Source organism: Trachypithecus francoisi, unplaced genomic scaffold (genome assembly GCF_009764315.1).
Source record: "Trachypithecus francoisi isolate TF-2019V2 unplaced genomic scaffold, Tfra_2.0 Lachesis_group0, whole genome shotgun sequence".
Classification (NCBI taxonomy): Eukaryota; Metazoa; Chordata; class Mammalia; order Primates; family Cercopithecidae; genus Trachypithecus; species Trachypithecus francoisi.
In genome coordinates, this window is record NW_022681453.1 from 37,660,981 (window position 1) to 37,676,269 (window position 15,289).

General features: G+C 39.8%; 1 protein-coding gene across 4 annotated transcripts in view; it reads right to left on the minus strand.

The window, feature by feature from the left end:
* FRMD4B (FERM domain containing 4B) overlaps window positions 1-15,289 on the minus strand; it is a 360,856-nt gene that overhangs the window by 15,221 nt on the left and 330,346 nt on the right. For all 4 annotated transcript variants that reach the window (XM_033210405.1, XM_033210403.1, XM_033210404.1 and 1 more), the window contains 8 exons: window positions 13,117-13,193; window positions 10,997-11,135; window positions 10,340-10,481; window positions 9,320-9,453; window positions 9,111-9,230; window positions 7,738-7,963; window positions 3,952-4,008; window positions 2,150-2,297 (listed from right to left, as the gene is read on the minus strand). In XM_033210405.1, the coding sequence (XP_033066296.1) occupies window positions 2,150-2,297; window positions 3,952-4,008; window positions 7,738-7,963; window positions 9,111-9,230; window positions 9,320-9,453; window positions 10,340-10,481; window positions 10,997-11,135; window positions 13,117-13,193 (1,043 nt within the window). The remainder of the gene's footprint in view (window positions 1-2,149; window positions 2,298-3,951; window positions 4,009-7,737; window positions 7,964-9,110; window positions 9,231-9,319; window positions 9,454-10,339; window positions 10,482-10,996; window positions 11,136-13,116; window positions 13,194-15,289) is intronic.

Sequence of the window (15,289 nt, forward strand, 5' to 3'; positions counted from 1 at the left end):
AATAAAATAAATAAAATAAAATAAAATAGAAATATAACAATGTATAGGTTATATTTTCATAAGTCACAATTTATCTAACTTGAATAATCTAATAATCTACCTTGATTTTGAGAATAATTTCCTTTATTTAAATTTTTTTTGATTTTTATTTTTGGCCCTTGTAGAGCAAATACTTCCCATCTTTGCTGAGATGCGGTATAACATATTCAGTGAAATCAGATCGCAAGCTTTGGATCCTGCCAAGTTCTAGGCTACCTAGGTTCAAACCTTGATTCCCATGTTTACTAGCTGATGAACCCAAAGAAGTTATTCACGGTCCCTGGCCCTCAGTGTGCTTATCTGTAAAGGGTAATGACAGTAGTAACACTATCAGGGTTGTCGTGAAGTTTAAATTCATTAATAAATTACCTAGGAAAAACATAAACAGTATCTGGGACACAGTAAGTACCCAATAGTGGCCAGGCGCAGTGACTTATGCCTGTAATCCTAGCACTTTGCAAGGCCGAAGTGGGCGGATCACCTGAGGTCAGGAGTTTAAGTCCAGCCTGGCCAACATGATGAAACTCTATCTCTACTAAAAATACAAAAATTAGCCAGGTGTGGTGGCAGGCGTCTGAGTCCCAGCTACTTGGGAGGCTGAGGGGGAAGAACCGCTTGAACCCGAAAGGCGAAGGATGCAGTGAGCCAAGATGGCGCCACTGCATTCCAGCCTGGGTGACAGAGCGAGACTCTGTCTCGGGAAAAAAAAAAAAAAAAGTAAGTGCTCAATAGAAATGTTATATGAAGTTAATATAAAATGAAATTAACATTAAGTGAAATGTTAACTTCATTTGATTAGTATTACTACAACAATGATAGTGAATATATTTTTGATATAAAAATGTCATTTCTTTCATGGATTCATGGTGCTATTTGTTTGAACGTTTTTTTGTTTTCTTTTTCTTTTCTTTTTTTTTCTGAGACAGCATCTTGCTCTGTTGCCCAGGCTGGGGTGCAGTGACACGATCATAGTTCACTTCAATCGTGAAATCCTGGGCTCAAGCAATTCTCCTGCTTCGGTCTCCCAAGTAGCTAGGACTACAGATATGCAACACCATGTCTGGTTAATTGAAAAAAAAATTTTGGGCTGGGCACAGTGGCTTATGCCTGTAATCCCAGCACTTTGGGAGACTGAGGTGGTTGGATCACCTGAGGTCAGGAGTTCAAGACCAGCCTGGCCAACATGGTGAGACCCTGTCTCTACTAAAAATATAAAAATTAGCCAGGTGTGGTGGTACGTGCCTGTAATCCCAGTTACTTGAGAGGCTGAGGTGGGAGAATTGCTTGAACCTAGGAGGCAGAGGTTGCAGTGAGCTGAGATTACACCACTGCACTCCAGCCTGAGTGACACAAAGAGACTCTGTCTATACAATTTGTAGAGATGGGGCTTCATTAGGTTGCCCAGACTGGTCTCCAACTCTTGAGCTCAAGTGATCCTCCCAACCTTGGACTCCTAAAAGTGCTGGGATTATAGGTATGAGCTGCCACACTCAATCTGTTGGAAAATTTCTTTTTAGGCAAAGCAAACAGCTGGTAACTGTTTGTTTTTTAAGGATTGATCCATACAACCAAATTCTGGGAACCACTGGTCTGTCATGTTTCTAAAACCTGGTCTCACTGCCCTGATAATATTTACCTGAGATATCTGGGAAAATGCTTGGATTATCTATTTTACAGATTAGGAGTTTAAGTTCCATGTGTATTTGCAGGACTGCAAATCAGTCCTGCTACTTGGTTTGGCAGAGTGGACTTTAGTGACAATTTCCTTAGACCAGTGACTATGAAACTGAACTGTGGACAGTATGTCCAAATCCAGATGATAATTAATGTCCCTGTAAGTTAATATAGATCAAATAGACTTTAAAGTCAAGGAAATGGTCAAATGCATTTTAAAAGACTTACTTAAAACATTTTCATTTGCTGTGAACAACAAATAACTGGGTTAGTTTCTATGTCCTAGTTTTACAAGATAACATCTTTTGGAAGGATAAATAAAAACATGTAAAAATGTATCAACCATATATTGCATTTTGGAGGAAAATTTTCCTAGCTGTGAGGCATTAACCTTACTGACGATACGACCTCTCACCTGGACTACCTGGTATCTCACCTGGACTGCCTGGTATCCACAAACTGTTCATTGACGGACGACTTTCTGAAATGGATTCGCTCAATACCAAGAGACTTGGGGGGAAGAATTCTTGGAGAATGAGGTACTGAACTTGATCGCTGCCCAGCAAGAGTGAAGGCGTCACTGGCTATAATAAGTAAATGGGTGAATGAAAAAATAAGTAGGCCAATTAACAGGTAAATAAATATCTTGCCAACATCTCAAAAAAGAAATTGGAAGATTTAGTGAACAAAGCGTTCTTCCAAAGATGATATTTTTAGAAGATCATAACTTTCAGGAAGTTAATTTTTATATTTTATACACCAGAAAAAATGAAATTACTGAACACTCTTCTGGGACCTGAACCATCTTTTGCCAAATTCAACAGGTGTCACTCTGAGTAAGTAAAGCACTCAAGGGGAATGGGTAATACCGCAGCTTTTAAAAAGCTATGTTAAAGAAAACTTCCAGTGTGAACCAAGGGGAAGTTGGCCTGGATCATTTTTGTTCACCTTTACTTTTAAAGTTTTTAGGCCTCTTTGGCCAAAGGCTTATCCTGTCATTGAAAGTAAGGAAACTGACTTACGCTGCATCATTAGAGGCTTGTTATGTTTCCCACTGATATTTACATTTTCAAAGAGGGATGGCAAACATGACCAAACATCAGCTCACAGGAAAAATTCTGCAGTGGTGAAATTTTATGCACCATAAAACTTGGGGAAGATAAAGCAGTGTGGGAGTGGTTTCCTGGAATTCAAGTCATACCACAACTCAATCATGATTAAGTACAAGAGATGACAAAGAAATACTCTACTGGTTGATAGTAAACCCATTCTATAATGAAATGTATTAAACAGCTGGGCACGGTGGCTCATGCCTGTAATCCCAGCACTTTGGGAGGCTGAGGCAGGCAGATCACCTGAGGTCAGGAGTTCGAGACTAGCCTGACCAACATGGTGAAATCCCATCTCTACTAAAAATACAAAAATTAGCCGGGCGTGGTGGCTAACACCTATAATCCCAGCTACTGGGGGCTGAGACAGGAGAATTGCTTGAACCTGGGAGGCGGAGGTTGCAGTGAGCTGAGGTCGCGCCATTGCACTCTAGCCTGGGCAACAAGAGCGAAACTCCATCTCAAAAACAAACAAACAAACAAACAAACAAACAAAAAAAAAAGAAAGAAAGAAAAGAAAAGAAAAGAAATATATTGAACAAATACAGGCCATTACAATCAATACAGCCTGCTCCTATGAAACAACAAAATGACAGGTAGCCCAATGTCTAACTGTGCCTTTCTTTCTAAGTAAAATACACTTTCCTTTATCTAGAATATGAAAGTTTATTTCATATTGTGATGAACACAGTGATAAAGTGTACAATCTAATATCCTGGTTTTGACATGGGACTCCAGATACATAAGATGTCACCACTGGGAAAAGCTGGGTGAAGGAGTCTTTCTATTAATCATGCAGCTTCCATGAGTCTATGATTACTTCAAAATAAAAAGTTAAGAAACACTTTAGAGAGCCTTGAAGTCCTTACTGAGAGACTTAGATACTCCTGTGAGGGCATTCTGATTTCCTGAGGTCATGTGATTTTTGTGGTCCTGTTATTAATACTGAGTTAACCTGAGTAGGTGTTAATCATACACTTCCTTTCCCAATCATTTTGCATAAATGTAAGTTAGTTTATTCTACTTCTTCTCAAAAGAAAAACAAATAGGCCTTACTTAACTAAGAAAATTATCTTAATTATTTCAGAATATCTCACATTGTGAAACCAAAAAAGGAAGAGCCACTTACGATCATCAAAGGTGGTGGTGTCAGACAAAGAGCTACTCTCTGAGGGGATTATGTCTTCTGTGAACAAAAATAACTGCCTTTAGTGCAATTGTGCATTTATACAATTAGTGGGGGCTCAGAGAAACAATTTTCAATGGAGTGCATTTTATTTTCATTTCAATAAATGTAATTAATTACAGTGCATTAAGAATAATTAACTACCGTAGTAAGAATTGACCCATATACTAACAAAAACCAAAACATTTTACATATGGTACAAATATTACATTAGATTATTTCTTAAAATGGAACAGACTTCAAGGGAGTGCTGGTTTTAAACTAGTTTTCAGTATTTCTTCTACACTGGAAGAAAACTTTACCTACATATTTAGTGCTTACGACCAACAAACTGGAAAGAAAAATCATGCCATTCTTATCATAAAGGTTAAATGTTAAATAAAACACATTTGAATCCTCATTGGAGAATCTACTCTTAATATAACTTGGCTTTTGACCCCTCCCTGAAAGAAAGGGCTTTTCTTTTCTTTTTTTTTCTTGTTTGTTTTTAGGACAGGGTCTCATTCTGTTGCCCAGGCTGGAGTGCAATGGTGCGATCATGGCTCACTGCAGCCTCAATCTCCTGCGCTTAAGCAATCCTCCCGCCTCAGCCTTCTGAGTAGCTGAAATTACAGGTACACAGCACCAAGCTTGGCTAATTTTTTGGATTTTTAGTAAAGATAGGGTATCACCATTTGGCCAGGCTGGTCTTGAACTCTGGGGCTCAAGCGATCTGCCTGCCTAGGCCTCCCAAAGTACTGGGATTAAAGGTGTGAATCACTATGACTGGCCAAGCTTTTCAACAGGTTTCTCAACAGTGGCACTACTGACATTTTGAACTGGATAATCCTCTGTCCTGGGGAACTGTCCTGTGCATTATAGGATTTCCAGCCTCCCTGGTTGAGAACCACTGAATTAGGTTTAAGTCTTGGTTTTGCCATTTATCGATTATGAGACTTTGGGCAAATTAATCTGTATCACCTGGCTCAACCCCACAATGGGGATAACAGCAGTACCTATCACGTAGTGCTGGGGTGAGGCGTTAGAATAACGGATGTAAAGCCCCTAGCCCAGCTCCCAGCATTACATGGCAAATGCTCAGTAAATGTTAGCTAGACTTAAATCTTTAGTTACCTAGACACTGCGTTCTGGTTGGCAATGGCCATAACACTCTGACTATTGCTGGTATCCATCAAATGTTAAAGAACATGGCCGGGTGCGGTGACTCACAGCTGTAATCTCAGCACTTCGAGAGGCCGAGGTTGGCAGATGACTGGAGGTCAGGAATTTGAGACCTGGCCAACACAGTGAAACACTGTCTCTACTAAAAATACAAAAATTAGCCAAGCATGGTGGTGCATGCCTGTAACCCCAGCTATTTGGGAGGCTGAGGCAGAAGAACTGCTTGAACCTGGGAGGCAGAGGTTGCAGTGAGCCACGATCATGCCACTGCACTCCAACCTGGGCAGCAGAGAGAGCTCTGTCTCAAAAGAAAACAAAACAAAACAAAAAACAAACAAACAAAAAAACCCCACAAACATATTCAGTAAAGATAAGTATCTCAGATGCATTGATCTGCATTTGCAAATCATTCCATATTCAGTTGAGTGCTTTGGCACAAATTCCTAGGCAAATATAATCCTTCATTGTAAATTTCAAAACCATTATGAAGGGAAGCTCTCCAACCAATCTCTAATGTTAAGCTGTATCAGAGACAAGTGAACTCTCTATTAAACACACAGTGGAGCTTGAAGGCAAGGTGCCAGTATAGTCAGCTGTCAGGCATACTTTCACTGTAAAGGAGACCATTTGAATTTTGCACAGTTTGAGGATGAATGGGCCATAGCAAATGGTCATGAAGTTAAGCACAATGCTAATAACCCATGTCTGTAGGTCCAGAAATTAACCACCCCCAAGGCCACATGGATTTCACGTTCAGTCAAAGCTACTCTACATTCTCCAGCTGTAGTGGACTAACACTTGTGTGTTGATGCTGTACATTCCCTTTCCAAAAGCAACGTCTGCTTTGTAAATCATATGCTCTACACCCAAGTATATTCTAAACTCACTTACCTTATTTAATCAAATCTAAGATATATATTTTAAGTACCAGTAAAAAATAAATTAATTGAAAAAGTACTGCCAAGTATGATTGTAACACACCATCTAGTGTGTTAAGAACTATCCCAAGACTGGGCGTGGTGGCTCACACCTGCAATCCCAGCACTTTGGGAGGCTGAGGCGGGAGGATTGCTTGAGCTCAGGAGTTTGAGACCAGCCTGGGCAACACAGTGAATCCCCATGTCTACAAAACATTAGCCGGGCATGGTGGTGTGCGCCTATAGTCCCAGCTACTAGGGAGGCTGATGTAGGAGGATCACTGGAGCCCAGGAAGTCGAGGCTGTGGTGAGGTTTGATGGTAGCACTGCACTCCAGCTTGGGCCACAGAGAGAGATTCTGTCTCAAAAACAAAAACAAACAAAAAGAACCCCACAAAACTATCCCAATTTCATAGATGTTAAAATGTAAAGAAAAAAAACTCTTAGAATCAAAAAAATACAATCATATTTCAATCACCAGGCTGAAACCCATGCCAATAAACATGTAAGGTCAATTGGACTTTAAATCTACCTGGGATTTCTCAGTTTACTTTTTTTTCTGAAAATGAAAGTCATAAATACATAATGTTGAGAACTTGGAAAATACAGAAGAACATTAAGAAGAAAATTAAGTTACTTGAAATTTCACAACTATTAGTATTTTGAAATATTTACTGGCCAGTCTTTGTGTGTGCATGTTTCTATAAAATTGGGATCATGTTGTGGTAACAATTTTATATCTGGTTTTTCTGCATTTCATGTTATATCATGACCATTTGCCTATATCTTTATTTTTTAATTATGTTTACTTTTCTTTTTTTTTTTTTTTTTAGACAGGGTCTTGCCCTGTCACCCAGGCTGCAGTGCAGTGGTGCAATCATAGCTCACTGCAGCCTCGACTGCCTGGGCTCAAATGATCCTCCCATTTCAGCCTCCCCTGTGGCTGGGACTATAGGTGTGCACCACCATGCCTGGCTAATTTTTAAAATATTTTTTGAAGAGATGGGGTTTCACCATGCTTCCCAGAGCGGTCTCAAAATCCTTAGCTCAAGTGATCTGCTCACCTAAGCCTCCCAAAGTGCTGGCATTATAGGTGTGGAGCGCTGTGCCCGTGCTGCCCATATCTTTAAATAGCCTTCATAAATTACAGAAATTTTTAATCAAGTTTACATACTTACAAAACTGAAATTCCAAACAATTTTTATTCTAAGAAACTTAGTTTTGTCAGGCACAGTGGCTCATGCCTGTAATCCCAGCACTTTGGGAGGCCGAGGAGGGTGGACCACCTGAGATCAGGAGTTTGAGACCAGCCTGACCAAGATAGAGAAACCCCGTCTCTACCAAAAATACAAAATTAGCTGAGTGTGGTGGTGGTGCATGCTTATAACCCCAGCTACTTGGGAGGCTGAGGCAGGACAATCACTTGAACCCGGGAGGTGGAGGTTGCAGTGAGCCGAGATTGCCCCATTGCACTCCAGCATGGGCAACAAGAGTGAAAGTCTGTCTACAAATAAAAAAGAAAACTTAGTTTTGATCATCTGGTTCTTCTTTCTATCTCTCACCAAATTAACTGGTAACTGGTTTGGACATGCTACATACCATTAAGTATTGGATTAGGGGACTCAAAAAACAAACCTTACATATTACTAACCTGGTAACACTGTTGCTTTCTGGCTGGGTTTCTTTCCACACCTAATTCGGTATTCGTTTATTGCATTTTCAATCTCCTGAAGCTTTTTTACTGCATCTGTGTAATCTTGCTTTCGCTTTTTCTTCACAGTTTTACAAAGGTCTGGCTCATTGGCAAGTTTCTTTGCAGCTTCCACCAGCTTTTGTTGTATTAGAAAATTACTCTCCAGTTCTTGCAAAGCAGGATCCTGCATTTATACAATGATAGTTTTATTTTTATGGACACATACGACCAACTCTTACATGCATTGTGGAATAAAACTTCCTGTGCACTTTCTTGAACCAGTTGTTCTTGGAGAACACTGTCTTCCCAAATTTTACTGCATAGACATCCTTGTCAAACACTTTCCTTTACCCGTCTTAACTTGAACTTCTCATTAGTCCAAACCTCTTCCCTGTTCAAGGAAGGGAATGGCCTTTCATTCATTCAGTTGGTTGGGAGAAGATCACTGTTTTTATGGATATATTCTTAACTCAAAGCTCATGGATGCAGAAGGTTATATTCATATGCATAGCTTTAGAGACAGATAAATTTGGGGTTGATCTTCTTCCTGGTAATTCCTGGTTGCATGACCCTGGATACACAGTTTCATCTTTTAATGCTTCAGTTTTTTTCATTTGTAAAATGAAGATAACACCTACCTTATGAAAGTAGGATGAGGATTAAATGAGATAATACATGTGCATTGCTTAGCTCAGAGATGGGTACACAGTGAGCACTCAATAAATAGCAAAGATTTCCAAAGAAGAAAACAGATATAATTTTCTAAAGCTAAGATGGTCAAATTTCTACAAGAAACATAGGTAAGGTCATATTGGTTGATGACATGCAAATGAGAAAGTATTATACATTCTATATTGGCTAACAAATATTTTAACTTGATTGTAACTCAGTGCTGTGCATGTATTATCTCATTTAATGCTCACTGGATCCCTTGGAGGGAAGTCCAATCATTACCCCCATTTTACAGATGAGGAAAACTGAGGCCTGAGAATTGAGACTTTAGAGAGGCTAAACTATTTGCCAAAGGCTATTATTTAGTTTTAAGTAAATGAACCTAAGCTGGAGTTCTTAATTCTTATAATACTGCCTCTCAATTGAGAAACATTTGGAGTTCACTGAATGCTGTCTATAATTTGGGGAGTAAAGTAGTGAGAACTCAATTTTGACTGGAGTGGGCATGAAAGAAAAAGTTCAGTTTGGTCTACACGATCCTTCTCTGCTGGTGAGATAACATACAGCAGAGACTCAAAAACCAAAGGAAAAAGTCCACTACACTCAGATAGCTTTCCAGTCTCAGGATTAATTGAAAGGCTCAGAGGCGTTGTTCATACCTCTTCACTTGGCAGCAAGTTATCATCTAATTTGAAGGCAGTACCCACACGTCTTCTGACCTGAGGAGGCTTCTCGCCTACGTTCAGGGGATACTCCTTTGGCATTTTGCCTGTGAGCTCCTGTAAAACAGGACAGAATCAAGAGCGGATAATTGACACTGGCCAAAGTTGTGAAACACAATTCGATGAGCCCAAAAAAGCAGACTCACAGCCTCCCGCAGACAGATCTTCTTAAGCTCCTCAACTTTTTTCAGAAGTTTTTCTTGTAATAGTTTCTCCTTCTTCTTTAGTTCAAGGATTTTTTCTCTCTTTTGCTCCTCACTAACTTCTGAGTCTTGAGAACCTAAGGAATGAGGGAAAGGCAGGGAAGGTTTATACAAGGGATGTTTCCTTCCTTTCGAAGGGACAAAGGATTTTTAAGCTAAAGCAGCTATTAAATGGTAGTTTATTTCTTTTCTCCTTGTTTCTCAACATAATAAAAGGAAACTAGAAAACATTCTCTCATTCTTCTGGGTATCAAACAGAATCCGGTAAGAAAATGTGCCTTTTTGCATCCTGGCTCAGTCATTTTGGGGGTAATGATAAAATGTTTAATGTCCCAGACACACCCAAGGAAAATTTTCATTTTTCTAGCAGAAGAGAAGGTAAGATGGTCCTTGAAGAGTTGTTTCAAGTGTTCTTTTAGAAAGTAAGCAAGCAAGGAAAAGAAAAATCTGTGTGAAGGAAGGTCATGCTTCAGATTCACAAGTTGACAGTGAGATTTAGATGGGACGAATCATTGTAGTAAAGTTACATATAGTTAATGATAAGAGATTCCAGAATTTTTACAGAGGAAGGGCTTAGGGGAAGCTATCACATTTGAGGGGTGTGCTTGTAATCATGTTTGTGCAGCATTTTATATTGCAAGGAGAATTAGACAATTATCTGTATCAAAAACTAAATGCTGGAAAAAGCAGCTGCTGTGGAATAGGTTCTTTCAAGCCACACCAAGGAACTCACCATCCTTGTATCTCATATGACACGCACAACCTATTTATAATTTGACTTTCCACATATTCTTTAAAAACTTAGCCTTAAAATTTTATTCAAAGCTGTTGCATACATATTTATTGACATGCTTATTTATTTCCAAAAGAAGGGATTAAAAGATGAATTTAGAAGTGGTTTATGAACGAAAAAAACAAACAAAATAAAGATGGCTTGCACATTCTCTAATCCCAAGATGTTACCTGAGGAGATTAAACTGCCATTGCTTGCCATGATGAACTGACTTTTCGCCTCCAGTGTCACCAGCTTGGAGGCCCTTTGTGTTCCTGTCTCTGTCAAATCCATTGCAATCTCGTCTAAACTCCTGGCTGAAGGAATTTTTGCCTAAGAGGTATACAACAATGAAACAGAATTAACTCAAACATACTTCAAATTAATAAAACAATTAAGTTAACATACAATAAAAATATCAACACAGAGGATAATTTAGAATTTTCACATATTCAAGTGGCATTCTTCAGACCAAAAAACAAAACAAAACAAAAAGCCCACAAGCCTTAAGCTTTGTAGTTAAAATGTTTTAATAACTATACATGATTTTCTCATGGTGTGGTTCAGTTACTAACTTTAAAATGTCACCGGCACCATCACCACCAGCAGTGTCACCAGTATATACAAACATGCATGGCAACAAGCTGGCCAGTCTTACAACTTATAAAGCAGCTTATATATTGCCCATCATTTAAACATATAAAAAATCTGAAATAGTTGGAAGTTAAACATAAAAAAAACTCAGAGAGCAAAAATATATATGCTTGCATCTTTTGTGAGAAGGCTTATCTTCTAAACAGAATGCAAAATGGGAATCTGTCCCTATAGAAATGATGCCAGTTACTTACTTTGCTTTGTTTCCTGTCCAGGTAAAACTGATGCTGACTAATTGCCATTACCCAAATGGACTTGATGAGAGAAGAGTTAGCATACCATGTTTGCACAAAGAGGCCACTTTGCCCAAAGGTTCTTCTTGAAACTGAAATCCTGAAAAATTTAAGAAAGCACTCAAATAATTCCCCTCTGGCCCAGCATGATGCAAAATGTACCCTGCGAGCAGCATTGTAACAAGGCATGTTCCTCTTACTTGTCTTCTGTTGCAAAAGCTCTTATGCAAATGGCGACCAAGTTTCTGATTTTCTCCTTTTACAACAAAACAATTCAGACCTAAGTAATCTCTTTCTGGATAAACAGCATGTTTAAAAACACATACACATGAACTCAAAAGCTGATAAAGAATCAGTGAAATTAGAGATTATACAAAAACTTTTAGTTAGAAACTCTAAGGATGTATAGCCATCACAAGTGGTAAGGAATAAATGGGGTAAGATTTTTTTTTAATTAATTAATTTATTTATTTATTTTGAGACGGAGTCTCGCTCTGTCGCCCAGGCTGGAGTGCAGTGGCGCGATCTCGGCTCACTACAAGCTCCGCCTCCTGGATTCACGCCATTCTCCTGCCTCAGCCTCCTGAGTAGCTGGGGCTACAGGCGCCCAACACCACGCCTGGCTAATTTTTTGTATTTTTAGTAGAGACGGGGTTTCACTGTGTTAGCCAGGATGGTCTTGATTTCCTGACCTCAGGCGATCCGCCCACCTTGGCCTCCCAAAGTGCTGGGATTACAGGCGTGAGCCACTGCGCCCGACCCGGATAAGATTTTAAAGATGCAGCAACCAAGTGTGAAATGAGCACCTAATTCAAGGTAAAAGAGCATTTCAAATCTAGGTAGATTTGGCTGGCTCTGACATTATCAGATAATGCACTTAATGATAATGGCTGAAAATATGCAAGTCCAAAACTGTCCAGAGTGCTGCTTGTACACCAGATGGAAAAAGGAAAGGGGAGGGGGGAGAAGGAGAAGGAGGAGGAGGAGGAGGGAGAGGGGAAGAGGGAAAGGAGGGTAGAAGGGAGGGAGGGGGAGTGAAAGAGAGAGAGAAAGAGAGAGAGAACAGGCAAGAGGCAGACAGACTGTGTGTATGATGCGTTACTAATGTTCTTCTGTAGCAATTTTGCTTATCTCTTTGGGTCACCTTTTTATCACAGGTATTTCCTCCCATCCCTCTGGCCTCTAACCATCCATAACCATCTTGGGACTGAAAAGTTCCCACTAAGGACTGATTAATAATTTCTCTTAAGGCCAGGTGCCATGGTTCAGCACTTTGGGAGGCCGAGGTGGGTGGATCACCTGAGGTAAGGAGTTCAAGACCAGCCTGGTGAAAGCCTGTCTCTACTAAAAACACAAAAATTAGCTTGGTGTGGTGGTGCATGCCTGTACTCCCAGCTACTTGGGAGGCTGAGGCATGAGCATCATTTGAACCTGGGAGGTAGAGGTTGCAGTGAGTCAAGATTGCACCACTGCACTGCAGTCTGGGTGACAGAGTGAGACTCTGTCTTGGCAGGGGGGTGGGGGAGAAGAATTTCTCCTAAGATATTTGAGAACCAACATCCTGACTCCAGTTAATGTTGATAACTTGGCTTTTTTTTCCTTTTTTTTTAATGACCAAGAACACCAACATTTTAAATGAGCAAAAGATCTGAATAGACATTTCTCTACTAAAGATATATGAATAGCTGAGAAGCACATGAAAAGGTGCTCAGCCATCATTAGTCACGAGGGAAATGCAAATCAAAACCACAAGAAGGTACCACTTCAACCCACTAGGATGGCATAAACTATACATGCACACAAAACTAAAAGTAACAAGTGTCAGTGAGGATGTGTCGGCATTGGAACCACATATACTGCTGCTTGGGATGTAAAATGGTGCAGCACTTTGAAAAGCAGCCTCGCTTGCTGTTCATCAAAGGGTTAAAGATAGTTACCATTTGATCCAGCAGTTCCACTCCTAGGTATATACCCAAGAGAAATGAAAACATATGTTCATATAAAAACATGTACACAAATGTTGATAGCAGCATTATTTGTACAGTAACTGGGTCACACTGAGAAAAGTCTTTGATCCTCACCTTCGTGGATCATGAACTTCAACAGCGAATTTTTTCTCTCGGAAATATAAGTTCTCCAGCTGTTTCCATTGGAATAACTAAAGAAAACAGAAAAGCCAGGCAGTGTTATTTATTCTTATTTTTACTCAGTCTATAAATCAGCTTAATAATCAAACAATTATAAGTTCCAAGAAGGTACACTGATACGATGAAGTATGAATATGTGATTCAGCCTTTTTACAAATCAACTATGACCTGAAACCATTTTATTCCTTCTTCTGACAGCAATCTTTAACTGATAAGATGCACCTCGCCAATAAATCTTCCTTGAACAATAAAACCAACCATCTGTGGAAGAACATGTACACTATTTTTCCTCTGACTCAACTATATAATAAGGAAATCTGCACAGATTCCAGTAAGCACCAGCCTTCTCAAAGACGTTGATTTCATAGTTAAATGGAAAGATATTCAAAGGGATATTTCAATAACATCAGAGACTGAATTTCAAAAGAATGCAAAGTGAAAGTAAAACGGAAACCCTATGCAGGGGTGATTCTCTGAGATACCAGTTTCCTACCTGTGAAGAGAGTTCCCCTAAATGCCACGGAAACCTAGCACCAGTAATTGGGGGCAGAGAAGGGGTAGGAGGGAACACCAGAGCCTCTTCTTGGTTTCTGAGCTAGAACCTCCAGTTTTTGAACATAGCTCCCAATGTCTGCACACTCTGATATAGACACTACTGATAGTCTATCGCTGTTGTCAGTTTGATTGGGAGAAACAAACTATACTAGCAATGTGCATTTGAAAACCAAATAATTTGATAGAAAGCGGCTCATTCACAGAACTGAGGATGCCTTGCTGTGTTTTCTGGGCTGCTTCCTAAGCTCTTTATAAGACATTGTACTATCCTCAGCCTTGGTTTGTCCTGTCAACTTAGACTTCATGGTCAAATTCCTCTTCTCTGCCCCTAGACTTGATTAGGAAAATAACAGCACAGAGGTTTCATTATATTATTAGACTTTGGCTGGATTTTAAAATTACGTTCAAAGAATCTTACAAGATTATTTTTAATAGTCTAAATAATAAGCACTTCTCTGCAATGCACTATCAGCAAAACCATTTCCTGACATACAGGAACCCAGGCTTTTCACAGACATGTAAACCTCATCATGTAAAGGAACAAAATGAGCTGAAGGTTTCTATACATATACTGGCATGGGAAAAAAAGTGTTCAGACTGGACCCCCCAATTTCAAACAGTGTAATAAACCAGTACTCCCTAAAAACACAGCCCTCCGTGGTCTGCACACATGGCTGTCTATAACCACAACACTCACTCAGGTTCAAAGAGGAATTAATAGAAGTATAAAGCTACATACCCATTTCTTAAAATCTCCACAAACTTGAGGTTTTCATTTCTTTAAATCCAGAGGTTCCAAAAATGGGACAGAAATGTGAGGGAAAACCTCAGGGTTCTTCCAACCTCCCCCTCCCAGACAGCAACTCCGGTGAGTTCTGAACTGAGTTTCATAAGACACTTAGGTGTAACTCAATCTCACAAACTGAGCCTCCCACGGCTGACACACTACTGACATCAGCAACTCTACCGAGTGACACCTCCCTAATTCTACTCTTTCCTCCCATGAGGGAGAGGAGGGCAAAGTTCTCAGTGGCAGATTTTCCCAGAAAAGAGATCTTTCTAAAATGGGGGGCAGTTGGGATTTGCCCGATACTTCCTGGGAAGTAAGTTGCTTTGAATCCAAGGACAAATTTCACCGGAGGCTGTTTTAGGAAGACATTTCTACCCTAGTTTACTCACCCTGGACATGAACAGGTTCTACAGGAAGAGTTACAATGCAGCTCAGCTGTGTTTTCCTTTGTGTCCATTCCCACACACATAAAAACCAGGGCTGGACTTGAAACATGATCTCTGAAAGTCACCACCTCCCCCTCTTATCACTTACAAATGTGAAACCCTAGTGCTTTGGACTCCATTCAGCCTGTCCCTGCATTGAGAGCAAATATGCTCCCTGCAAGGAAAAACTCTACTTAAAAGGTGAAGGACTTCGGCTTAGAGAATTTGAAATAATTAGATTGTAACTGGATTTGCACAAGGTTATGGGAACAAGGCTGGGTTTTAAGTATGAAAGGCAGAGAGCAGTTCATTTCCCCGCCTGAAATCTTAAAAGTTT